Below are 25581 nucleotides of genomic sequence, written 5' to 3'. Positions count from 1 at the left end.
AAAAACACATTGAGAGCGGTTAATGTTGCGCCTGTTGTTGTTGTTGTTGTTGTGTTAGCGGCTAATGGTTCTCTGCTGCCTGGGCTTTGGCAGCTCCACCTCTACTCCATCTCCGTCTCCGTCACCCTCTTTTCTTTTCTTTCCTCTGCCTCAGCTGCACTTTAAAATGATTTTCCAAAGTTTTGCGGCAGCAGCCGCGATGGAAGATACAGATACAGTCAAAGAAAAGAAAAGAAAAGAAAAGGGGAAAAACCGAAGCGTTGAAAATTCAGCTGGAAATTACTTGCGCTGCTGTTGCCGGTTTGCTGCTTGCTGCTGATGATGCTCGTAATTCTTGGTACATTATTTAGCCAGACAAAGCGGGAAAATGGCAAAAGAATTTCACTCAAACGTGAGAATAGTGGCGAAATAATTGAGAACGATTTCTGTGGCATTTGTTTTGCCAAAGGAAATTGATTTTCAATAAAAGAGTTTTCGTTGCCTAGGGGCCTGCCGAGGAAAACTTTAGCTTAGGACAAGCGTTGAAAAAAAAGCATTTCACCGAAAACCCGACCCGAAACTTGTTGAATGAAGATGTATGGGGTTGTCCTCTCACTGAACTCTCGACTGCGTTTGTCTTGGCATTTTCTTTCCTTCTTTCTTTTTGGGCTGGCAACTCCCATCCCCCATCCACAATGCCCAATCCGTGCTGGCAATGCCTCCTCGATCAGAGGTTAAACGTTGCGTTTGCCAAGCGTTTTCCAGAACCAGCTAGAGCAGCAACTTGATGGCTGATCATCAACATTAAAGCCAAGTGCCTTGCCTTGGCTTGCTTGGCTGCCCATGGCTCTTTGGAGCTTTGGCTCTTTGGCTGTTTGGCTCTTACTCTTCTCCCTGCAAGAAATGCAGCTAACCTATATTTTAGCCGTGTTCATGTTGTTGCTGCTGGAATGGCGTTGTGAAAAACATTATTAACCGATTTTTATTGCATTCTGCTTTTGTTGCTGTTGTTTCTGTTGTTTCTGTTATGGTGCCGTCGCCAGTCTGAAGGCATTTGAAGGCGGTTAACTGGCCATTAAGGGGCGTTCCTAATGTATCTCGATGGAGAGATGGAGAGACCTGCCTTTGGCTCTGGCTCTTGCCTCAGCTTTGGACACAGCCACAGCCGCAGCCACATCCAACTCCATCTTCGTTTAAATCCATTCGTGCCACGTTGTTGCCGGCTATGAAGAAGGAAAACATTTTAGTGCTTTTCAGCTGCCTTCTGCCTGCTGCTGCCGGCTGCTGGCTACATACAAATTTTCCTTGGCCTGGCATTTGGCTGCTTGTCGTTGGTGGGTTGAGCCCCAACTCGTAAAATCATAAAACAAATTAATTGGCACTGTGTATGCGTGTTACCAAGTATCTGTGTGTGTGTCTCTGAGCCCGTCTGACCTGGTCAGCGGTGCCTGGGCCCGTGCCCGTGCCTGTGTCTGCGGATCTGCATCAATTTTCTATTCTTCTCGAGCGGTTTGTCCTTGCCATTTTCGAAGTTTTCCATGGCGCGGTTTCCGCTTAGCTAATTTGCAATGCAGCTTGCTGCCTTTTGTTTTATTTTTTTCCTTTTGTTTTGTCTATTTTTTGAGGCCACTTTTGAATGCAACTCGTCGATGGTTGGAATTGGTTTTGTGTGTCTGTGTCGCACTTTTAGTTTCTGGTTTATTTAATGACTTTTTGCAATTGTTTTCGTGAGCGGATTTTCAAAATTGGTTTCAATGAGCTTCGCTTTGTTGCTTGGCTTGGCTTTGCTTCGGTTTGGTTTGGCTTGGTTTGGTTTGGTTTTGCCTTTTTGCAGCTCAAGGTTAAGTGGCATTCGATTCGTTATTGCAAGAAATAAAAGCTGCGCCCCTCACGTCATTCTCTGGTTTTATTTTATGGTAAAATTTCCTTGAGCTGCTAATAATTGCCGCCCCGATTGCGCTTATGAGTCTTAAATGTGGGTTTGCCACTAAATTCAAAGTGAACCGAATCCACACACACACTCGCGCACACTTGGGCACGGGGCGTATACGCAATGTGGCAAAGTGGCGGCCATTAGAAGTTGGCTTCATTAGCAGGAGGCCCTGTGCATACATTTGATAGATGAATGCCGAGCACTAAGTCATCATTAGCTCGATACCCATTTATCATGATCAACGGACTCCGATTCGGATTCAGATCGCGTTCATGATTAGCTATTTGTCTTGGCGGAGTTTGGAGATTGATTGAGATCATCGATCAATGGCAGAGGATACCAGAATGCTTAATCTTTCTGATATCTTCTGAGTAGTAAATCTTTCCGATACAAAAACAAGCATAGATCCGTTGATCTACGATCTTGTAGGTGATGGTTCCACTCCGCTCCACTCCATCTACCATTGTTCAGCCTCCCACCCTGGCCAGCCGTTTTCTGAGCAATTTACCGCCAACTGCACTTAACTAGCCGTTGCATTTGCTTTTGCTTTTGACATTGCCATTGCCATTGGCATTGCCATTGGCTTCAGCTTCAGCTCCAGCCCCGACTTCGACATCGACATCGACATCCCATCCCGAGCACTCGAGCAATTTACGCATTTCATTTGATTTCAGACATTGCATCGTCGTCAACGTTGTCGTTGCTGTTGCCATTGTTGTTGGCGGATGGCCTGGCGATGGCGACCTTCCTTGTTACCAATGTGCCATGGCAAAATTAACGGCAATTAACTTGATTCGCTTTTGTTTCAGCCATGACTGGCACTGCATTTTTCCCCTGTCTTTCCCGTGTTTCTTTCTCTCTTGGCTGGCAAGGCAATGGGCATGAGGTAATAATTTACGAAATTGACAAGTGAATCATTCAACGAGGATGGAAACAGAGAACGGAGCTGGCGATGAAGACAGAGTGGGCTGACGCTGACGGTGGTCTGGTCAGGGACTGCAGACGCGAAGGGGGACAGGGACGGGGACGGCGACTAAGCAGAAAATTAACGAGTAATTAGAAGTTCCTCTGAAAGACGGCATCATCTTTATTGTCTTAGTTAGTTTTTTTCCCCCCATCCCGTTCCCTCTGTTGCTTCTGTTGCTTCTGCGGCTTCTCTGGGGGCGTGCGTCAAGGAAGTGTCGCCACTTAGAGGCTTGTTGCTTGCTTTTTTATTCGCCTCTGTTTTTGTTTCCTTTGTTTTGTCAGGCATTGATTAATGAGCTGCGTGGCTCGATAAAGCCTGGTGGCATTGGCTTTGATGTGGCAACGATTCCCCCCCTGTGTCCCCCCTGCACCACCACGAGTGCAACGCTTACTTAGTTTGCATGTCGTTCGAGATCGACAAGCATCTGATTAGCATGGAACATGCTGGCGAGTGGCGAGTGAAGAGTGGGGGATCATACAAATATGGCAGTGGCTTGTCTTGGCCAACAATCGCGAGTGCAGCGAATGTAGGGGTGGGGGGAACGATCAGCGATCAGTGATCTATATTCATTCTATTGCCTCAAGCTAGAGCTTATCCCGAATGATCTCATTCGTTAGTAGATCAGAGAATGGGAAATGGGAAATGATCTTCATCGGTGTACAGTAAATGGAGATCAAATTAAAGCGATTGATCATTGATTGAGGATCAGTAAGCACCTCATTTGGTACTTATTTCTTTTAGCAGTGAGTGAACTCCTTTTATCAACAGTTGAATAGTTTGAATCCCTGATAATCCATTGGAAACTCCATCCCGAATGTCGTTTACTCACTCGCAAGTCGTTTGTTCATCAATATTAAACGGAGCTAACCATTTTTGGGCACAAGCCATCAGAGTAACTTCCACACACAAATTGTTTGTGACTAATTAACACAATGAAAGGTCATTGTTTCCACTTCAATTAGCCTTTTTGCACGACGACTGGGGGCACCTTGTGGCTTGCCGCTGACCAAATTGGAGTGCGTCTCCGACTGTGGCCTGTCGCCTTCGATCGATAGCCTAATCGAAAGTCTGACGTCTGATGTCTGTTGTCGGACGAAGCGGCCAACAGTTTGGGCCAACACTCAGAGCGGCTTATGACAACAGCGAGTGGAATGGAATGGAATGGATTGCATTCAATTGCATAAAATGCCAAATTGTCTGGTCCGACCAAACAGTCGACGATGGGGCCTGAAATGTGGCCAAATTTGGCGCTGCCAAGTGGAAAATTCAATGCAGTTTTCCACAGTGTTTGTGTGGGGAGCCGGTTCGAGCCTGGTTTATGGCCGGCCGGCCGGCTGGTTGGCTGGCATGGCCAAAATTGGTGAACAACTCTTGGTGGCATGCAACAAAGTCAGCGACTGACTGTGCGGCTATGCCGTCTCGCTTGCACCCATCTATTTAATGTCAGAGCGCGCAAATTAAACGGTTTTATTATGACAGCGACTAATTCGAAGCACCGGCACCAGCAGCAGACACAAAACCAGAAATGTCGCGCAAGTGCAGCGATCTTTGGGACACCAACAAGTGACAGCAACAACTAACAAAACAACAAAACAACAGACCAGCAAACAGCAAGGAGCCAGAGTCATAAAATTAAATTTAATCCGCATGAAAGTGGCTTTGCCTGTTGGCTCTTTCACCTTTAGACACACCCACCTTGTCTCCTGTCTGCCCGTTCCCATCCCCCTCTGCTCGCCTGCTCTCCAGGGAGCTGCAGCTTTACATGTAATCCGCTTGGACCACTGCTGCTGCATCCACACACATTTATTTGCCAACTCATTTAAGCAAATGACCAGGCCAAGACATTGTCCGGCCGGATCGCGATAAGTCAGCCAACACACATACACGCAGGAATCCGAGCCCAGCTGATGGCATTCAACTCTTAATAAATTGATGTCTCGCCCGCCTCGTTCCTGTGGTGTTTCCTTTGTTTTTTGTATACTCTTTCAAAGGATAATATGAGCCTTGCAGTGAAGCAGGGAAGGAAGTGGCTCCTAATAATATATTTCCATATTCATTGAGTCTTATAAGACTCAATCCCCAAGTATCATTCGATTCCCTAGGGTATCTCAAGATTCGTTCCAGCCTTCCTTTCATTTCATTTTATTTTTAATTTTTATTTTTTGTATATATGCTCGTACACTTTTGGTAGCTGCTTATCGGCTTGTCGTCTGCTTAAAGTGTTAAAAAACATTTTTTCCCCGACTGCCGCCAGGGCATTGAAATATATAAAATTGACTTGAGCAGCTACTTGAGCGGCTTTTGTTCCTTTTTGTTTGAGTAAATGCCGCATTTGGGTTAATTTTCGGTTTTTTTTTTTTGTTCTGTCGTTATTTTCAACGCATAATTAATTTAACATGCACTCTGAATAACCCGAAATGGGTATCTTTCAAGTGGCACTCGAGTGAATCAATCTTGAGATTTGCTCGTCGACTGTGCGGCTCCTCGAGTCGAGACGAGTCTCTTCAGGAAAATCGTTTCAAGCGAAATTTGTTATCATTCGAACTGGAGGGGAACAAGCCCAAGAATACCACAAATCGAAGGATTATACAAGCATATGTTCCTTTATATTCGTTGAAATTTCCCATCACTGGGAAAGGGGCTAAAATTAATACCAACTTGTCTGGCATTAATATGAAATCGGTTTTGAAAGCCGCTTTCGGCTAAGTGATTCATTCGGGCCGCCACTCAGTCACTCACGTAGGCCTTCATGGCTAATTAAATTGCTTAAATCGATGCGAAGAGAAGGTTAAAGTGTGGGTGTTGGCTTCCATGAGGCAACATCAAAAACACACAAACACACAGATACACAATACATGCAGCTGCATTCGATTGGAATATGTAAATGTTGTGTTGGATCTGGTTAATGGCTGTTGTTGTCATGAGCGAAAGAGTGAGATACACCCCCACAAAATGCCGAAAATATGGGACACATTTTGATAGATGTTTTTATATGAACACCTATAAAAATGCAAAGAAAAATTCTCTCAAGAAGCTCCTCTCCTTCCTACAATAAAATTGCTCAGCTTGTTGCAAACAAAATGTGAAAAATGAAGCAATTAACCAAATTGGAAAATTGCATGTTCCCAGCTATGTTTTGGCCATGTTACGCGTGAGTGCTGGCATTAGCCAAGATATGCATCAACAGCGGTGCGAACACGGGATTCAATGGGGATTCATTGGGGGCAGACAGGCGGCCGGCTTTGGTTTCAATATTCATGGGCTGGACACACTGCATCCGCAAGATACACATACAATGGCGAAACGTCAATAAATTACACAAAAACCGAAAGAAAAATCCAGAAATATTTATAAATTAATCAGGCGCCGCAAGTATGTAAAGCTGCTGCTGCTGCCACAAGGCCCCGTTGCAATGAAATTTGCTGCAGAATTTATGTGGCAAGCGGTACGGTACCGAAACGGTAAATGAAAAAGTTAAAAACCGCTGCCACTGCCGCTGCGCCTGCGCTCGTCCATCGTTTTGGATTTTGGCTTTTTTGTTGTTGTTGTTGGGGTCTGGGGTCTGGGGTTCGGATTCTGGGAGTGGCGCCCCGGTCTCTGGCTTTGGGTCTCCGGGTGTCTCCGGGGCCAAGCGTATCGTTTTGTAAACAATTTCTGTCGGCTGTTGCTCATTTCATTTTTCATTTGGCCTTTTTTTTTGGTGCTTTTTTGTGTGTGTCTGCGGCTTAGAGACCCAAATGCTGACAGCCAAATGGATGGCAAAGGCCTGCCTGCCACACAGGCGAGACCTTGGGACTAACTGTCTCGCTTCCACTCTGCCACTGCCACTCACTCGATTCTGAAATATTACATAATTATGGCCCTGGCTGGTTAATTGAATTGGAATGGAGGGGGGAGCGGGGAGTGGGGAGTGGAGTGGAGCTCGGGCAAAAGTCAAGAGTTCAGCAATGTTCTCGATTCTCGATTCTTGATTCTTGACTCTTGATTCTCGACTCTCCAATTGTTGCCCAATTTGTGCAAGTAATTTGAACTTCACAGTCGAATGCCTCAACTGTATCTGGATCTGTCGCTTGCCCTTAGCCCTCGTCTCTAATTGAATCCAAAGTTTTCCCATTAACCCCTCCCCCCCTATCCCCCCACTCAGAAAGTGTAAAACAAAACGCAAAACTGACAGCAGAAGCACAAAGAGGAAAATTTCTGTACAGTTTTCCCCCTGCGTGAGTTGCATAAACAAGGGATTGTTGCTGCTGCTGCTGTGGTTGGCTGGCTGATTGCCCCATAGACATACCCATACCCATACCCATCCCGTGCCACTGCCACTGCCCCAGTCAACCTGCCACGGAGTTAGTTGCTTAACGCTTCGTCAATTCTTTTTTTTTTTCTGTTTGTTGCATTTTGTAGGCCTTTTCACAAAAAGTTGACCCCATTCCCAAAAAACAACACAGAAAACAGAAACCAGAAAGAAAGATACAAATTAGTGTAGAACTTCGGCTAATGAGTATCTGTGTTTGGGTTTAGTATCTGTGTGTGTGTGTAAACGACTTATAAATATGATGAGGGGTCTCTGCCGGCTGTCAAGAGTTTGAAAACTGCTCGCCTTTCCGCCTGGATTTTCTAAACCAATTAACTTGACTCTCAAATGTCACGTTGGCCTTTTGTTTGTTTGGTTTGCATTTCAGTAATGTTTTTGTTAATGCCACACGCACACAGCACCGGGCAGTGAAAGGCGCTGACGGACAGGGCGTGGCTGTGCGGCTGTGTGGCAGCTATATAAGTGGCTTTAGCTGTTGCTGTTAATTCGAAGCACTTGACGACCGTTTGGCATACACTTCCTGGTTGCCCCACACACAGGCCACCACGCATCTGCACGTTTCGCTATCGAAGTGCAAAGATCAAATAGTAAAGCAGCCGCAAGAGGCAGGAGGCAGGAGGCAAGAGGCAAGTCGCGGAGCCCAGGCCCAAGCCCAAACAACTGTCAACTGCTACTGGCCGTAATTAATTGCCAGCTACAACAAGTCGACTGCAGCTCCAGCCTCAACTCTGCCCCATGCAGCCAGTGCTGGAGCCAGTCGCCGCTCTTGGCCACTTTATGCGGCAGATGTGCTCGTAAAGATTTCCTCATTGCCGAACGTGTGCATAAAAAGCATTTCAAGCATTTTCACCGCCGAACGGGGTGGGAACAGGGAAAACTGTGAACAGTTTCGTAAATGAAATAAAATCTTTTACGAAAAGTGTGTCACTCGCAGAAAATAAGGAAATTTGTATGCTTTTTTTTCGTTTGGTTTGGATTTTCCCCAGATAGAATCTGTAATCTTGGCCTGCATATCTTCCCCTCACACCACCCACCCCATCTCCCAACCCCATTTGATTGTCTGTTAACTGCGCATTTAGCAGGGCTTGAGATGCATCTGCCATCGAATGCCAGGCAGTCGCCGATTAGAGACTCGCGCGACGACAATGAGCAATTAAATCAGTTATAATGAGCTAATTAGAAAAAAGTGCACAAAAGACACGAACAATTGTCTGAGATTCAAAACAGAAATTAATAAAAACTGCACATATTCGCAGCGATTTTCTGTTGTGATTTTCTGGTGACTTCAAGTGCACGCAGCTGTGCGAGAAATACAAACAAAAAAATTGAGATTAATGTCAACGCCAGTCAACAATGGCAGGCTCCAAGACTGAGGCCCATCCCCCAGTGCCCCATTGCCCCCTACCCCCAGCCCCAGCCCACAGCTGTGACATGCGCTAAATCTGTCGACGCCACAAAATGGGGACGTGCCAAAGTCGCGATTTGCAAATGACACGTGTGTGCGGCGATGACCAAACACAAAGCAGAGCCAGGCCAGGGCAAGAATGCGTTTGGTTAATGGCAATGCCTGTAGATAGCGATAACCCGCCATTAATCAGGCCAGAAGCGGGGCACAAGTGTGCTCTGTGCAACAGGCACGTGAGCATTGATAGCCCATGGCGGAAGTTGTGTTGTTGCATGTGGCGCCTCCCACCCCCCCGCTGGCGTGACACTTGGGGGCTGTCTGATAAGAGCCAGCCAAAAATATTACGAAACAATTCACTGATAAACGTTAACTGACTCGATATTCGCCCCGTCTCGCTCTTCGTTAACTTGAAGCTGAAGCAACACGCTGCCAATTGAGCAAAAGTTGACTGCCGGTTATCTATGCAGGTGCCACAGTGATGCAATCGGCGATTACTGTCAGTGAATGTCAGTGGCAGCGATTGTGGCAACACTGCTAAGCCAGAAAGAGGGGAAGGGCCATCGGCCAAGATTTCAAAGCTCATTAGAAATTATACAAAATATATATGGCACCCCTCTAATTCTAATAAAAAGATGCATCAAAAATATGTATGCTCCGAATAGAACGAGTACGAATGAATACCCCACACACGACGCTTGGATACAAGCGTGAAATTTGAAAGAAACATTCGAGGCGTTTGCATTTGCCCCGCTGCAGGCAAATGACCCCATTAACATTTCCACGCACACATGAAAAGCCCCTCGTAAGCGGGGCAGGGGAGGGGGAGAAAACTCTCTTGGGTGCATTCCTGCACGTGTATGGTATATTTTTAGGTTTTCTTTTTTCCCCTTTTTTTATTTTTCGGCAGCCGAGTTTGAATAAATTAGCAGACAGCAGACAGCACCCCTCTCCAGTATTCGCCTTTAATTACATGCAGTTGTCTCAGAAATTAAGTGGCCGCAAAGCAGTCCCGTCCCGCTCTCAGATGCGTCTGTGTGTGTGTGTGTGTGTGTGTGTGCGTCTCTAATTAGGCCGCTCTGAGCACCTGAACCTGTGTAAAATATTATGCCACGCCGGGGCAAAGACACAGACAGAGACAGACAGCGACAGCGACAAAGATAAAACAAAGTAAATACGAGTGGACGGCACAAAGTGGCTGCACAAAGGCAGATCCGACCCGTAGTGGCGGAGGAGCAGAGGAGCAGAGGAGCGGTGTAGCGCAGGGGGGGATAATCATTGGACTGCGGTCAGAATGCTTGAGAATTCTGGGGAAAAATAGGTGTTGAGCGGCACCGAAGCATGGTCTTGGGAGATACTCGTATCTTTGTGTATCTATGTGAGTCAAGTGCTACCTCTCCTGGGCTGTGTGCGTGTGTGTTCTTAGCTGGGTCAAAGGTCAATGGTATGGAATGTTTAATCATTCCTAGAAACGATCTTAGTAGGTAGCAAGCAACTTCAGGTCTTTGTTTTTTGTTTTACTAAAGAAAATAGTGATTCCAGCCACCTTATTTACGAGTATATCTGCGTTTGGTTCAATTGCCAGAGCGTATCTGCGAGATAAATAGCGGAAGGCCAGCTCGGCCACGTCTCGTCGTGTTCAAACTAGCGCTAACAGCTTAAGCCAATAAATAGCGGCAAGTCTACCTCATTTTTTGACCATAAACCCACACACGTACATATGTAGATGCCCATTGTGTTTAGCTGTGTTTACCTAGACGGCACCCGCACCCAGGGACAGAGCAAACATTTCCGCATTCGAATGCAAAACGCAGACAGCCTTCTCTTCTCTTCGTGGATTTGTCGTGCATTATGGCTAATGATTTTATGCTGCCGCTCGTTAGGTTTGACAACTCAACTTTTTGGCCAGGCCAATAGCAGCAAAAGCATCAACATCCCAGCCCCGGCAGCGACTCAATTACAACGCTACCTTTATCGTCCATTGTATCTGCATCTGCAAAGAGATGCTAGAGGTATTTTGTTGTTGTTTTTGTGTTTGACATTCGATTGGGTCGGACAGAGAGAGAGAGAGAGAGAAGGAGATAATCCCAGTAATATAATCATACTTTTGGCAACAATTTTTGCAGATCAAAGTTTGTTTTCTTTTTTCATTCACCTGTGGAAAATTTTATACATTTTTTTTTTGTCTACTGCCTCCCATCCTCATTGCGGTTTTCTTGCCTTTTTGTTGTTGTTGTTTATGGCTTATTGGCTACTGTTTTGGCCATTGTTGTTGTGAGTTTTTGTTGCATTACTTTCACTTTTTTCGCACGGCAGCAGCGTTGGTTTCTTCTCTTCTTCCACCACTTCTTCTTGGCTCAAACTGGGAGCAACTTTGCTTTATGCAACAACTTAAACAATTCCCCTGCTTTATAGCGGCATTCGTTGTTAGTTTTTTTTGTTTAATGCCGAAGCATTTGTCGGTGCCGGTGCCCGACCAACGATTTGTGGCCTACAGGTGCTTGCCAGCTGTTTGAGGAAAACTCTGTGGCACATGGAAAACCGTTTGGGGGGTTCCTGCTGTGGCAATTTAAATGCAACATTTGTTGCCACACTTTATTGAACGATTAAACACTGCTCTAACCCACTCTTTCCCCCCTCTGCTCTGCTCTGCTCTCTTTCCAGGTGCGTATACAAGACACAAACAAAAAAGGGGGCCGTACATATGTGATGTGGCAGGTAATCTGTGGGCTTCCAGGGGGTAAGTACCTGGAACTGACCTCTCAACTCCCATGCGATGGGAATCGGCTTTCAATTACGTAGTTTAAGAGCTCGCAAGCCTCTCTGGGAGTTAATTCCTTGGCGAACAAAGCGGGAGATTCCTTAATTAAACTTTAAACAAGTGCCTCATGCCCATGCCACATGTCGCATGGCCCCTACCCTACTGCCGTATCATAGCAAATGGGCAGAAATTTCAAAAGTTTTCAAAGCTACCCGCCACCGCCACCGCCCTGTCCGTGGCTGTTGCTGTTGCCGCCTCCATAGCATCTTGGAAATTTTCAAAGAGTGCAAATACTTCGACAGCAACCACTGCACCAGTGTGTGGCATCAACAACCACAGCGGCGGCAACAGAAGCGGCAACAGCAGAGATAACAACAAATGCCAATCATTGTTTGCGTAGCACATCAGCAGCTGTTTGCCCCATCGCGCCGTAGATACACGCGACTTGGTGCCGCATCGCAGCCATGAGATGCTTTTATTTTGTTTGGCTTTGCCGACACCGGGTCCTGGCCGAAGCCATGCGAAAGTGTTAACAAACGAAGAGAATTACAGGGACAGAGGCAGGGTTCCACAACTATGACTATCTCTGGATCGGAAAACCTATCGAATCTCTGAGATGTGCAATGATTTCGAAACACTTACAACAAAAGTAAGCCAATTTGACTGTAGATTAGGTAATCCATTATACACTTCTTCAAGACCTCCCCAAGATCATCTGTAAAGAAAGAGTATCAAGAAAACCTAGGCTAACTCTGTAGGGATTAGGTCACGTTTCCTTCAAGCCTGCAGTGTGCTGCGATAATCCATGAAATATTTCTGAGCGATGCCACCAACTCTGGCCCCTAATGAAGCTCTTCTTCAAATGTATAAACAGTTTTTTGTTTGTTTATATATCTCATAAAACAACTCGAAACGGTTGCCTCCAGTTTCGTCTCAAAGGTCTTTTGTAGATTTGTTTATTGTTTTGGTTTAAGTAACATTTGCTTCTTGTTTTTTTTTTTTTTTTTTTTTTTGGTTTCTGTTTTCTGCCTTATGCTAATGCCGAGACGTGCAAAAATTCGCACTTTCCAACTCGTTTGGCATGCCAAAATCCAAATCCAAGATCCCATTCCACGCCAAAGAGGCGAAGCGAATTTTGCATTGTGGTTTTTGGTAGTTTGCGAATTTTAGAAGCTTTTGCGCCGGCAACCAGTAGCGAATGGCCCAAATATCAATTAAGGCCAGCATGTTTTCACTTTCCGTTTGGCAAGTGGGTCAGACACAGCCACAGACACTGCCACAGAGCCACACAGAGATACCAGGCAGAAGAATGCTGGAAAAATATATAGAGGATTTTTTTCTCAGCATGTGCACGACCCACTTCTTGGTTGGTTGACCAAAATCATATAAACCATAAATTTGCGGCATCTAATGGCATGGCAAACAAGTTAATTTGCAACTCTAGCAACCAACTGGGACAGGCCACACCTGCAACATGAGTCAGCCCGGTGCCGGGCCCGGTCCCGGGCCGTGCAACACCCTCCCATGGAGGCAGTGCAGAGCAGTGCAGGCGCAGCAGCTGCGTAAGTTTCCGGGTTAATGCTAATGCTAATTTAGTGTTATGTCTCATTGTTCTCAGGCCAAAGATACAATTGCCCAGATATACGAGAAGAGATAGACAGATAGAGACGGCAGAGTGTGGGGCAGAGACAGAGACAGAGTATGGGGCAGACGCGGATGCAGGCAAATGTCAAAAGTGAAACAAAATAATTATTATGCTGGCATGTTTTTTTGTTTTTTTGTATTCTTTCTCATATTCGAGTGCGTTCTCTCTAGCTGCAACTCCATCTCTGACCGCCTTGGCACAGTTCTCTGGCGACTCTGGCGACTCTCCACTCTTGAGCATAATTGCATAGCCTCGACATGAGTTGGCCCACATTCATGCTCATTACTTGGCTGGCAGTACCAGTGGCAGTGCCACTAACTCGTATCTGTATCTATGCATAAAGTTAATAACACGGTTGTGCCTGTGGCCCCCAACTTCTGCTCAACTTTCCACCAAAACTAAACCGAACTGAAACATAAATTTATCATGTTCGTATCCATTTTGGGCGGGGTGCGGGGGTAGCTTATCAAACAACTAATTCGAAAATCATTAAGTTTTATGGCTCCATTCCAATGAAAGAAACGCCCGAACCGCTTCCGTGTACCGCCGAGCAAAGAGCACAAAAAAAACAATAGTAATGCTAAAGGAGGAAAAGATATGGGACTTGAAGATACTCACTCATGGAATTATTCAAACTCTGATGAAACACAAATGCCTTGGGAAATCTATTAAGTAGGGAAAATGGAGAGGAATCACAGCATTTTCCTGATTTTTAATTCCTTTTGGTCTACGACTACAGGGTATCCACAGGAGAAACACCCGGTGCAAACATTCGCGTGCTCTCCACACGTCAAACGCGGAAATTATGGCATTCAGTGGCTAATCGCTGGACGGTCGCCTAGTCGCCGCAGGATAATGCGGCTGGATCCCGCCGAAAGCATGGCTCTTGTTGCCACCGACTTTTCTTCTAATTTGCCGCTTCCTGCGCCTGTCGCCCGTAATTACAGCCCCAGTCCAGGCCCCCTCTCTGCCTCTGTTTGGGGATGGATATGAAAGGCAATTTTGAAAAAACGCTGAAACGCTGGACTGCGTGTTGGCAGCGAATAAAAAGACTGCAGTTACAGCTAACGGCATCTAATAGATACTTTGCCACCTTGGCATTAACAGATACTCAGATACTCGCAAATGCAGATGCAGATTCAGATTCAGTTGTTTGTGCCTGTGCGTGGAAAAGTCCATAAAGCAATGGAAAATTGTTGAATCAAGAGCAGCCAGAGCAAAGAAGATTGATTGGAAATATCTTTTTAATTGGCAAGGAGATTGTGTGTGTGTTTACAGAGACAATGTAGCTTTCGGTTAGGCATAGATTGCCCTCATAAGTCCATCTGACAAACATTTTCCCCCTCATATACCTGCCGCTGTTGGGTTTTGGCCATCCAATCGCTTAATTAAAATCTTTATTGCTGAACCGAGCAGACAATTTCCACCTGTTATCTGCAGCAGCCAAGAAGCAGTAAGTGCAGCACACGAGTGCAGCATGCAACAGACAATAGCGCCCAAAATAGCCGGCCTGAAAGATGTTGCCAAAGACGACTCCAGTCCCGGGCCCAGGCTGATTTCAATCCATTGTGAAACTCTGCAAGAGGGAGAGCCAGCCAAAGCCAAAGCCAATGCAAAACCGTGTCGAGTCGAGTGGGGAGCCACCCACAAATCTTTCGCCTCCCGCCCCCGCCCCTGCCCCGGACCTTCTTGACTGCTTTTTGCCACGGAAAATTACTTGGGCTACAAATTGAGCGCAAACGCATAATTAATTCCAGTGCCAGAGCGACGGTGGCGAGAGAAAAATGAGAAAAAATTAAGTTAATGTTTGGAAATCAGCAGGTAGCTCCGGCCGATGTGCCCCAAAGACAGAGACAGAGACAGTGGCACCTCAGACATAGCGGTAATTGTGCGGCAGTAGCAGCAGCAGTAGCAATCAGTAGGCAGGGGCATGCCTCAGGCCAACAACAGAAATGTAAAGTCTTGGGGAATATATGAACAGATCGATGATCGATGGAGAAGATCCTTCGATTCAGCCTCTATCGGTTTCGGGGATCCTTCAACTTTGGACAAGTCAATCTTCAGGCAAGTGCTTCTCATCGCTTTCAAGCACTTTGGCAATTACCCGCTAACGCGTATGCGTCTATGGCCTCCAGACACGCTCTCGAGTCCCCCCGGATCGTCGAAATGTGCGAACAACCTCATCGCTGGATCGAATTTGAATTTAAATTTGAATTTCAATTCGATTTTGATGGTGGAGTCAATGCCGTTTTGGCTGCTGGCTGAAAGTTTCTCGCACCTGCCCGAACGGCGTCTGCGCAGCGCTTGCATGACTTGCCAGTCCTCCTTCTCAGCCTCAGCCTCTTGCCTCTTGCCTCTTGCCTCTTGCCCCTTCCAACTTCTATGTGTTGCCACTAGCTGGTTGACTGACTTACGTTTCATAATACCCATGAAAGCCGAGTCGTGGTTGTTGTTGAAGTTGCTTTGGTTTTTGTTTCACTTTTTTTGTATTTTTTGTTTGGTTTTCGGTTTTTACTTTCACTTGTGAGCCGTTGCCGTTGCTGCCTCTTTGGTTTCCAGATTCCGTGAAGTGCCTCGGCGATCAAGAAATCAAATTCAATTTCATTGTTCCACCACCACCCCTCGGTCTCCTCTGGATGAGGCCCAGCCCTGGGTTTTGAGCAGGGTGGAGGACGGGAGGGGGGGGGCTTTCTAAAATGCTACAACAAATTCGATTCGCTTTTGATTGAAATTGTAGCGCATTTAAAATTGTTTTGGGTCACAATTATACGAAAACACCATACTATCTATCCCCCTTTTCTGTTGGTTTTTTTTTTCTCTACTCGTTGCACTTTCGTTTTCCGCTTCTACTCGCTGCAATTACACCGCAATTACAGCCATGTTTATGTTTTTGAATTTATGTTGACTCCTAAAACCGCAGCAACAGCAACAGAAACCAACAAACAATCAAACAACAATCACAGCAACAACAACAGTTGTTGGCCAAATTACCCGTTAGCCATGTTACGTACGTGCTACTTAGAAAACTTTAAGCGGAGCTGGAAATTTGGTTGTGTGTGTGTGTGTGTTTATTTTTTTTCGTTTCTTTTACTTTATTTTCCAAGCATTTCCATTTGTTTTGGGAAAGTTTTTTGTGAGTGTTTTTGAAAGAGGGAAACATATTAAAGTGTAATTGCTCAATTATGGTGTCGTTTTTCTCGAATATGGAGAATTTTACTCGTCGGAGATAGACATCAGCTGTTTCCTTTGGGGCCTGATAAAAGTCAGTATTAAGTTGGATACCTTAGATAGATAGTCCAAAGAACCAAGGAAAAAGGCAACAGATGTAGGAATTTATGTGGATTTATCTGTGTCTGAATCTCAGGTGTTCACAGGCTTCTTTATAAGTAAGTTTAGGCTTCAACTTGCCCCCAGTAACCACCCACTGATCGGAGACCAGAGATCGATCGATGTTCAGCCCTGGGTGGCTCTCGCTCTACCTCGCCCTCTCGCTCGCCCTCTCGCTCGCCCTCTCGCTCGCCCTCTCACTCGTTGCAGCTTGCATCATCTCGACGCAACGACCCCCAGACCTGACCAGGCCAACATCCATTGCGAAAGCAAGGCGAATCGCATTCATAGCCGCGCCGAGAGAAGTGACCACCGGCCTTATATAATGATCCACAAACTGCTGCGGCATCAAAACCGTTTCTTTAATGACTTTTCGGGCTGCTGTTGGGGTCTGTTTGCTGTTTATTCAAACTTCATTAGGCACCAGCCAGCAGTCGTCGCGTCTCTCGTCCAATAAAGCTGAAGAGAGGCCCCCATTAGACAGCTCAAACTGTTTCGCATTATGCTGGAAATGGGTTAAGTGGCTTTCAATTTAGATACAGCACACACACACAAACACACACACAAAAAAATGCGAACAATATTCAATTCCATTTGCTGAATGAGTCAATGAGCAGGGGCAGCAGGGCGGCAGGGAGTGTTCCCTGTGTCATGCCACGCCCCCATGTTCACAGGCAACAGCAACACTTCTCTTCCGGCATATGTGTGTACTTTGGACATCGGCTGGTATTGACTCACACTCACACTCACTCGCCAAGTGCAAAGCACGATGCGCTGCGATACAAAGATACAAATCAAATTTGTCATTCAATTTCGATTTTTCCATTTCCACTGCAAGCTGAGTCGCCGTTGCAGCCAGAAGTTGCATGATCGGGTAAGGAATTACGTAAATTCTCTGATACAAATACGAGTTTTGTTCAAAACAAAGCCCAGAGATCGAACCGAAAGGAGAACTTGCGGAACGCTTCCAATGACAATGGCAACAGTTTATTATCGTTCAGTTCTGAGTCAGCGGCTCAGGCCACCCCCCCGGCTCCTTCCCACTGTTTCGGCCCTCGATCATATTGGCAGCGAGTGTCAAAAATACCAGGCGTTAAGCACCCAACAATGGGAGTTGCAATTAACCCAAATTGTGGTGTTCAGCACGTGGGCAATGCTCTGCTCCGATCCGCTCCGATCCGTTCCGTATTCTTGCAAAATGCAGCAGCAGCCGGAGATGGAGACGGAGACGGAGCTGGAGAGATCATTGCCCAAGCCATTTGGCAGCAGCTGGCACCAGGCAGCAGGCCTTGTTGGACATTTGAAAGTCTTTGAGTTGCAGTTAGCTCAAAATAAAATTGCCGGTACCGAGGCAGGGTAATGGGCAATTAGCTGCAGCAGCAGCAACAACAGCAACCTTTTGGGCCTGGCTGCTGGGCAAGTCAAACAAATGAGGCTCAGCCGTAAAACCCACTCCGGAGTTCGTCGTCTGACATGGATATGGCAATTTGCTGGCCGGTCAATGGGATACAAGCACTCGCAGATACGTTCGGGCAGATAGCCTTTAATTGGACTTAACTGGCTGTCAATGGTGGCAGCAACTAGCAGGGGGTTGAAGCGGTGCAAGGGGTGCAAGGGGTGTGTGTGTGCCCCAGCAGTCGGGGTGTGCATGATCATGAAGGCAATGAGTGATCGCAATATATGGTATGAGTAAATACTCGAAAGTCGAAGGCAGGCAGGACTTTTACTTATGTATCTATCTATCTGATACGTTCTACAAATACAGACTTTCTTGAGAGAGAAATGTGTCAAACAGTTTAATTGCAAATTAATTGCAATTCATTTCTGGTTTCTGGTCATAACACATTTAGATACATATTTGTGTAACGCAATTCAAATGCAAATTAAGTGAAAGCAAATAGGAAAATGTCGTGTGGCAATCCGATATGGAAATTATTCCAAATTATGAGTCGTCTTTGGGTAACATGTTTCGAATATCTTGATCATTTTCGGATTATGATAATTTTCATTTTAGAGGGGTACAACTCTTCCTAGAATATATAGCAATGAAGATACAAATTATGCAAAGTTTCCAATGTATCTAAAGATAGAAATTAGTTTATATTATTTCTTCAGATTGAAAGCAAGCTTTTGCACATTTTATTTGAAATATCTAGATACTTGTCATGCAGCTGAGATACAAAACACCATCTTGGCTATCTATCCCAATCGATTCTCCATAATTAGACTCCACTTCCGACCCATTTCTGATAGCCGTCTACGAGAGAAGCCCCCAATGCGACCGCGAATTCCAATTCCAATTCCCATTCCGCTTTCGTTTCGCAGTCAAGCGCCGAAAGCAAACAGAAGATACATATTTACGAGTGCGAGTGCGAGTGCGAATATCTTTTGGCGCTCGATTGCCCGATTTCGAGTCGAAATTCGCATGCCCCTCAGGTTTACGGCACGCGTTCACGCATTTCAAAATGATCAATGGGACAGCAGGAGGAGTGGCAGTGGCAGGGGCAGGGGCAGGGGCGGTGGAGCCTGGCACGTTTCCCTGATAAACATAATGAGGATGTGAAGAAGCCAATGACAAATCTGTGCGCATGCGCCACTGCAGATACGCCGTGTATCTGCTGGCACTGGCACGGCCCCGGGCCCATTCGTACCATTCGTTTGTTTGTTAAGCTGTTGTTTGAGCAACGTAATTGCCTGCCTGCCCTTGCCTCACCCTACCCTTCCCTTCCAGCACTCCTTCGGGCCGAACGAGCCCCAGGGTCGCCAGTATACATGTGTGTGTGTGTCTGTATGTCTGTACATATGGCAGCCTTGTGGTTTCCCCTTATCTGGGCAACCGGGCTCACTCATTATCAGCTGCGGAACACATATGACTCCGTCTGGCTCGGAGAATCGGCATCGGCATCGGCATTCCCAGGCCTGCAGTGGCACTCGCACTCGCATTTCGGGTGCGGTTTTGCCTATTTTTGTGGCACGTAAACAAAGCCGAAGAAGGGCAGAGCCTTGTCTTTGTACTCGCACTGTATGGGTGTGTCTCCGATAAGCTGTCCTGCGGTGCAGATACAGATACGAGAGCGGCTATCAGCAATCCGAATTGGTCAGCGTAATCGCAGAAGCACTAGCAGACGACCAGTCGCAGTCCAAATATTTTCTTTTGGGGGTAGGGGAGGCGTTGGTCGCGCCCATTCCCTAATCTCTGTTTTCGAGCAAGAGACAAACAAGCTTACACTTTCACTGGAGTCCGTGAAGACAAAGAAAAGACCTGATAACCCAGTATTGGTTCCGTATTATTTCAGGGAATTTACATAGGCCCCTCCGCCATCGTAGGCACGGGATCGGATCGTGGAGCCTTACTCAATAGCCCCGATTGAGGTCGGGAATATGCCTCCAGGCAAGCAGGGCTTTCCCCCATAAACTCTGCACGAATCACAGCCCAGGGCATCATCATGAGTAAATGTGCCAACAGCTGTCATTTGGTGCGTCATAAACACTGCATAAACATGATGGCATTTAAGTCTTAAGCCTAAAAATCCCCTACTAAGTGCAAAAGTCCCAGCATGGGCTAAGCCAGAGAGTGAGATACAGATACGGAGATAGAAAGGAAGAAATAGCCGTAAAACAGTTGGAACACAAAGCGTTTCGAGGGTCGAGGCTGGGGATACTCTTTGTAGATAGATCGTTCCACTGGGGACTATGCGATATGCTAGATACTGAAACAATAATACACTCTGCTAGGGTATGTCGAAGAATATCCAAAGAAAAGCTCCGTTTGCCGTTTGCCTGTTTGCCCGTTTCGTCATCGCATCGTCAGCGGGCCGGCGCGTCATAAACAACAGAAATATTTCTCTTAAGTCAAAGTTAATTGCTCTTAAATCAAAGCGAACAACAAACAGCAAACAGCGAGCGGCGATCGGTGGCTGCGGCAGCGGCAGCGACAAAGGCTTCGTGATCGGGGACAGAGCGGGATCGGGTACGTTGGGCAGCAGCGGCAGCAGCAGGCGACAGGTAAACGTAAACACATTATATAAAGCAAGTTTTGTGCAGTGCAGGTAGCTGCAGCATACAACGGACAGGGGACGTCGAACGTTGAACGTCGGAAAAGCTCAAAGAGACACCGATATAAACTAAACCCGTACATTTCGCTTGAGTTACGTAAACGGGAGTGAGTGAGCCTTTGAGTGAGTTGTTTTTCGGTTTCAGTTTCGGTTCAGGTTTGCATTTCGCGAGTCGCGAAATGAGCGAGATTGAGTGTTGAGTGAGAGAGCGGCGGCGCAGAGAGCAAAACGGTAAGTGAGCCGAGAGCGGAAGCGAGTGCACGGCACGGCTGTTGCAGGGATTGAGATACATAAACAAAACGGCAAAGCATGCGAAAGGCCAGCACAAAGCAGAGAAACAAAAACAAACGTCGCGAGAAACCGGAAAATTCGCGAATGCCAGAAAGGGATGGCGAAGGCCAGAGCGAGAGCGCAAACGGGGTGGTCGGTCTGGTCTCCCCCGCCGCTACCTGAACGGAAAGAGAGCATAGCGTGCCAAAGAGACAGAGAGCGCTAGAGAGAGAGAGAGCCAGAGCCGCAAAGCCCCCACGAAAGCCCCAAAGCCGAACGAGGCCGGCCGAATGCGAAAGCCGAGTCCACTGCGGCCCGGCGGCCACCAGCGAGCACCGCACAGAATCATTCTTGAATGCGCGCGCGAACGTTTCGCACCAGCCAAGAGAGTCATCCGCCCCATCAGCCAAACAGATACAAATCCGCCAGACACAAATTCGCAAGTTCGCAGCCGACAGCAACTCCAGCCACTCGAAAGATACAAGATACAAGGGAGAAAAGTGCAAGTGAAGTTCGTCGAAGAGTGAGAAGTGCGAGTGCGAGTGCCGATACGGAGAAACGGAGAAGCGGAGATTCGCAGTTACGCACATACGTAGCGTTTCCGCCGCGATTGAGAGCGAGCGATAGAGAGCGAGAGGCGGCACGCATAAAAACAAATTAGGAACGAGGCCTAGTAGCCCAAATTCACAAACCAAAACGAAGAAGAAGTTTGCCGAAAAAAGCAAAGAAAAGAAAAGCAAGAAAATAATTTAAATAATTAAAAATAAACACACGCCGCTGCGACGTCAACGTTGTGTGTGAGTGAGAGTGCGTGTGTGCGTGTGTAAGAGTGCGTGAGCGTTGTATCTGTCAGATACGCCGCCCCGCCGCTGACGCATTCGCCCAGCAACCGTTACCGCTGTCGCCGTCGCCGTCGCCGTCGCCGTAGCCGTTGCTGCCGCTTTCGCCGCTGCCGGCCGGCGTTTTGTGCCCAATCAACGCACATCACATTCAACAAATTGAAAGCCAGAAAGCAACGCGGAATCGACTCGACTCGACTCGAAAACCCCTCAACGGGATACACGCGAAAATGTCAATCTAGTTGCCACAGCTGCCCCAATCTTATCGATCATCGCGGTTGTAATAAATATCCCAGCCCCAAAATACTAAATACAAAATACTAAATACAAATAAAATCTTTTGTGCAACACAGAAATATTTTGATTTTATTTTGGCTCGCTTTTCCTCGGGGGCCCCCGAAGGTGCAAAGTGAAAAAGATTTTATAAATAAAGATAAACTACAGCAATAACTGTATGCAGTGCAGATGTTCGCTCTGTTCGGCACAATAATAAGTATCACAATCAATTGTTGAACCTGCAAGCGGATTGTACAAGAAAGCCCCCAAGGTGATTATATAAAGATGTTCGCAAAAGTATCTGTACAGCTCTAGGGGAGTGAAGTGAAAGAGTTGAAAATCTGGACAAATATTTACTGTCGGCTCGGTAACCAAGTTAGCAGCGTTCAAGGTCGCCGCCACCAGATACATATACGAGTATCTGGCAAAGTGTAGTTTCTCAATTAGCGCAGTTGCAGTGGCAGCAGCACCCACGCGCTGGTTCACAGATTTTTTAGCATATTCCCCTGCCTATATGGAGTGATTATAAAAGCCCTGAAACTTGTGGTCTGCAATTAACCTTGAAAAGCACACCCTCACCCGTTCAGAATTTTCCACGTTTAATTGGTTTTCATTTCTCGGAAATTATTAGAGCCCTACTTTTTTTGTTGATCAACTCGGATTTCCACGAATACTGGAATACAAATTATTGGTGTTTTTTTTTTTTTGTTCCTTGCGTGACAGGGGATGCAACATCATTCGATATTCGCCATTTAGTCAATTAAGAATCACTTGAAAGTCCGCTCTCTAAGTACATTTAGTAGTCGTTAATTTTTTGTTTTTATGGGATGCTCAATAAAGTTGCACAGCAACAATTAAAACAAATGACTCACAACAGAAAAAACAAACAACCGATAAGCCATATGAAACCCTGACTAACCAGAGTCTTCTTTCCACTCCCCCCCCCCCCCCCGCCAGGAACCCATTGAGCTGAAAAAGCGTCTGGAGGAAGTGCGTCTGCTGGAATCGAGACGTTCTGCACGCCTGGCCGACCAGGATCGCGACACAGACTTTGCCCGGCTCGCCGACATGAGTGGGGACCGTCGCCGCACCACCACCCACAGTATTGAGGTGCTGCCACCTCTGACGGCACAACAGCACAAGTGAGTAGACTCTAGACTGTAGATTGTAGATTGTAGATTGTAGATGATTGATCCCCCTACTACTACACGACCCACTATATTATATGTGTGAATGAATGGTTTGGTTTGCCTGCCGGTTGTACCCGTTTAGAATCTGTTTTGTGTGTGTTTTTTCGATTGTTTTGCATAAACACTCTCTATCAATAATTTATAAGCGGCGACAAATTAGCGGAACAAGACGGGAACCCAGCCAGTCACGGACATCGTTCGAAATAATGTGCAATATCTCTCGTACGAGTATTCGTATATAGAGTTGTCTGTGTTGCATTTGTCGTATGTCTTATCCGAGGGCTGCGCCTCTCTGCAGCCGGCCATGCCACGCCCCAGCTGTTTAGCATAGACGCCGCCACTGCCGCCGCCGTCGTCGTTGGTTGTAACTGCACTTACATAAAGAGCTCCCAAACCCACTCTAGCCAGCCCTCAGACAGACGACTGCGAGTGCGAGTGCCTGGCCTGGCTTTCACAATGTTCCGCCGGAACGGGGAACGGGGACGAAGACGGAGACGGGCACGGGCACGGCGACGACAACTGATTGCAAAATAATTCAAATTTTCAATTACTGTCCGCTCAGACGTCGCGACGACTACGACGAAGTCTAAGAAGTAGTAGAAAACAGACACACACACACACACACACAGGCAAAATAAGTAATGCCAACATTTGATTAGGAAAGATAAGGGTATTATAGAGAGAGAAAGCAGAGCAGGGCATATCGGAGTGCTCTGAGCTCGGAAGACCTTAGTTTTCCTGGAGATTCCTAAAGAGCATTCGTTCTTCGACTTTTTCGCGAGTACAGAGCATCGTCCCACTGATTGTTGCGTATTCCATTTCAATTTAAATTGATAAGCTTCGCGCGCCGCTGTCGAAACTATTAGGCGGAGGGGCTCGCTGAATGCCGGCCACGTTCTCAATTGATAATAAAATAATAACAATAATAATCAAAATAAAGAAAGCCAAGGGGGGAGGGCGGCTAGAAGAGACGAAACAGTAGCGGAAAACAAAAAGCGCAAATGGGCGGCAAAAATATGGCGCGTCATGCCCCAGTCCGGCCGGGCAGCGTTGGGGATTCGCGTATACGGGGGGGGAGGGGAAATGGAACTTCAATTGCGTCGCAAATGCGAGCGACGACCCATCCAAAGTCGATTCAAAACAAAAAACAAAAAACGAAAAAAAAACAGCTGGAAAAGCTGCAGCTAAAAACAAAAAAAAAATCATTGTACAATAGTTGTCGTTTGTCGGCAAAGAGAAACTGCAATGCGCCAAGAGCCCAAAGTCAACAGCAACCACGTTCCATACGATACCATGCCATACCATACCATACCATACCATACCATACCATACCATTCCGACGTTCATTTCTGTTCCATTGTGTCCGTTGTCTGTAATAAAATTCAAATAAAATTCAATTGAGTTCAGTGCGAGTCGCTGCGCCAGTTTAATTTAATTAATTACAATGCCAGCGCAGGGCAGAGCAGAGGAGAGCGCAGTTCCGATACCCTGTAAAACGATTTAACCAAAAATAAATACCCAAAGACATTAGCTTTTGATATCAGTTTATTCTTTGCCCAGTCCCTGTTTAGTCCCTGTTTAGTCCCTGGTTTTCCCTTGGTTTGGGTTTCGAATATCTTCTAGTCCAGTACTGGGGACATACCGTATGCCGGCTTTCGCCGGGTCCGTCCCTCGCACTTTGTTGCTATTTCGTTTATCTTTCCGCAGTCGCGCAGCCTCCCCTCTACCGCCCCCCCTCTCCACCACCATCGCAGTCGCAGTCGCAATCCAGATCCATGTTGTTATTGTTTCATTGAGTTTCGAACTCGAATGCGAACGCGGAAGTATTTTTCGCTCACACACACACAGCTACGCAAATAAGCTCTCCCACTTGACGGTGTATGTGTGTGTGTGTGCCGTCGTCTATCGTCGCCATATTCTTTATATGGCTTGATGTTTTGATATGCCAGAGCCAGAGAGAGGGAGAGACACACAGAGAGAGAGAGAGAGAGACACACGTGTAATGATAACAACTCGCTCACCTTGCACGGAGCCCGACGTTGCTCCCGCTCTCGCTCTGCCACCGCCACCGCCCCCGTGGCTCATCGAATGACACGCGCTTCTCACGTAATGCGACGTAATATCAAAAAGACCCCCCCCCTTCCCCACACACCCCCCTTACGGCACTGCTCCCCTACCCCTTCCATGCGATAATCTGAAATGTGCTTTTCTCGTTTACGTGCGGGCTTCTTTCCCCCAGCGGAATTTTGTTTTTACAGCGTTCTCTTTTTATTATTATTAATTTACATAGTTTAAACCCCCCCCAACCCCTCCTTTACCCTACCCTACCCTGCCTATGGGGAGGGAGTGCCTGCTCTGATAGTTCGAGTAAACAGAAATCTGTTTTCCGATGCGAGCCCTCCCCCCCTTTCCGTCCCTTTTGTGATAATTTGCTGGGTAAACAAATCATCAGTTAAATAATATTTAACTCTTGAAAAGATTCAGTCATACTTATAATCGTTGCTGTTTCCTTTGGCGGCTGCCATGACACTTGAACTCCTTTGAGCACTTTATCCTAATCACTTTCGCAAGCTGCCAGAACCCAAGAGCCATTGCAGACAACCCAAAGAAAACCCAGAGGAGACG

General features: G+C 46.6%; 1 protein-coding gene across 1 annotated transcript in view; it reads left to right on the top strand.

Moving 5' to 3' along the window:
- Nucleotides 1-25581, top strand: part of LOC108155240 — a 117657-nt gene that overhangs the window by 33902 nt on the left and 58174 nt on the right. The window contains 1 exon segment of the mRNA XM_017285929.2: nt 22724-22908. Within this exon segment, the coding sequence (XP_017141418.1) occupies nt 22724-22908 (185 nt within the window).

Source organism: Drosophila miranda, chromosome 2, assembly GCF_003369915.1.
Source record: "Drosophila miranda strain MSH22 chromosome 2, D.miranda_PacBio2.1, whole genome shotgun sequence".
Lineage (NCBI taxonomy): Eukaryota > Metazoa > Arthropoda > Insecta > Diptera > Drosophilidae > Drosophila > Drosophila miranda.
The sequence above is the reverse complement of the archived record's forward strand: the minus strand, read 5'-3'. Positions and strand labels throughout refer to the sequence as shown.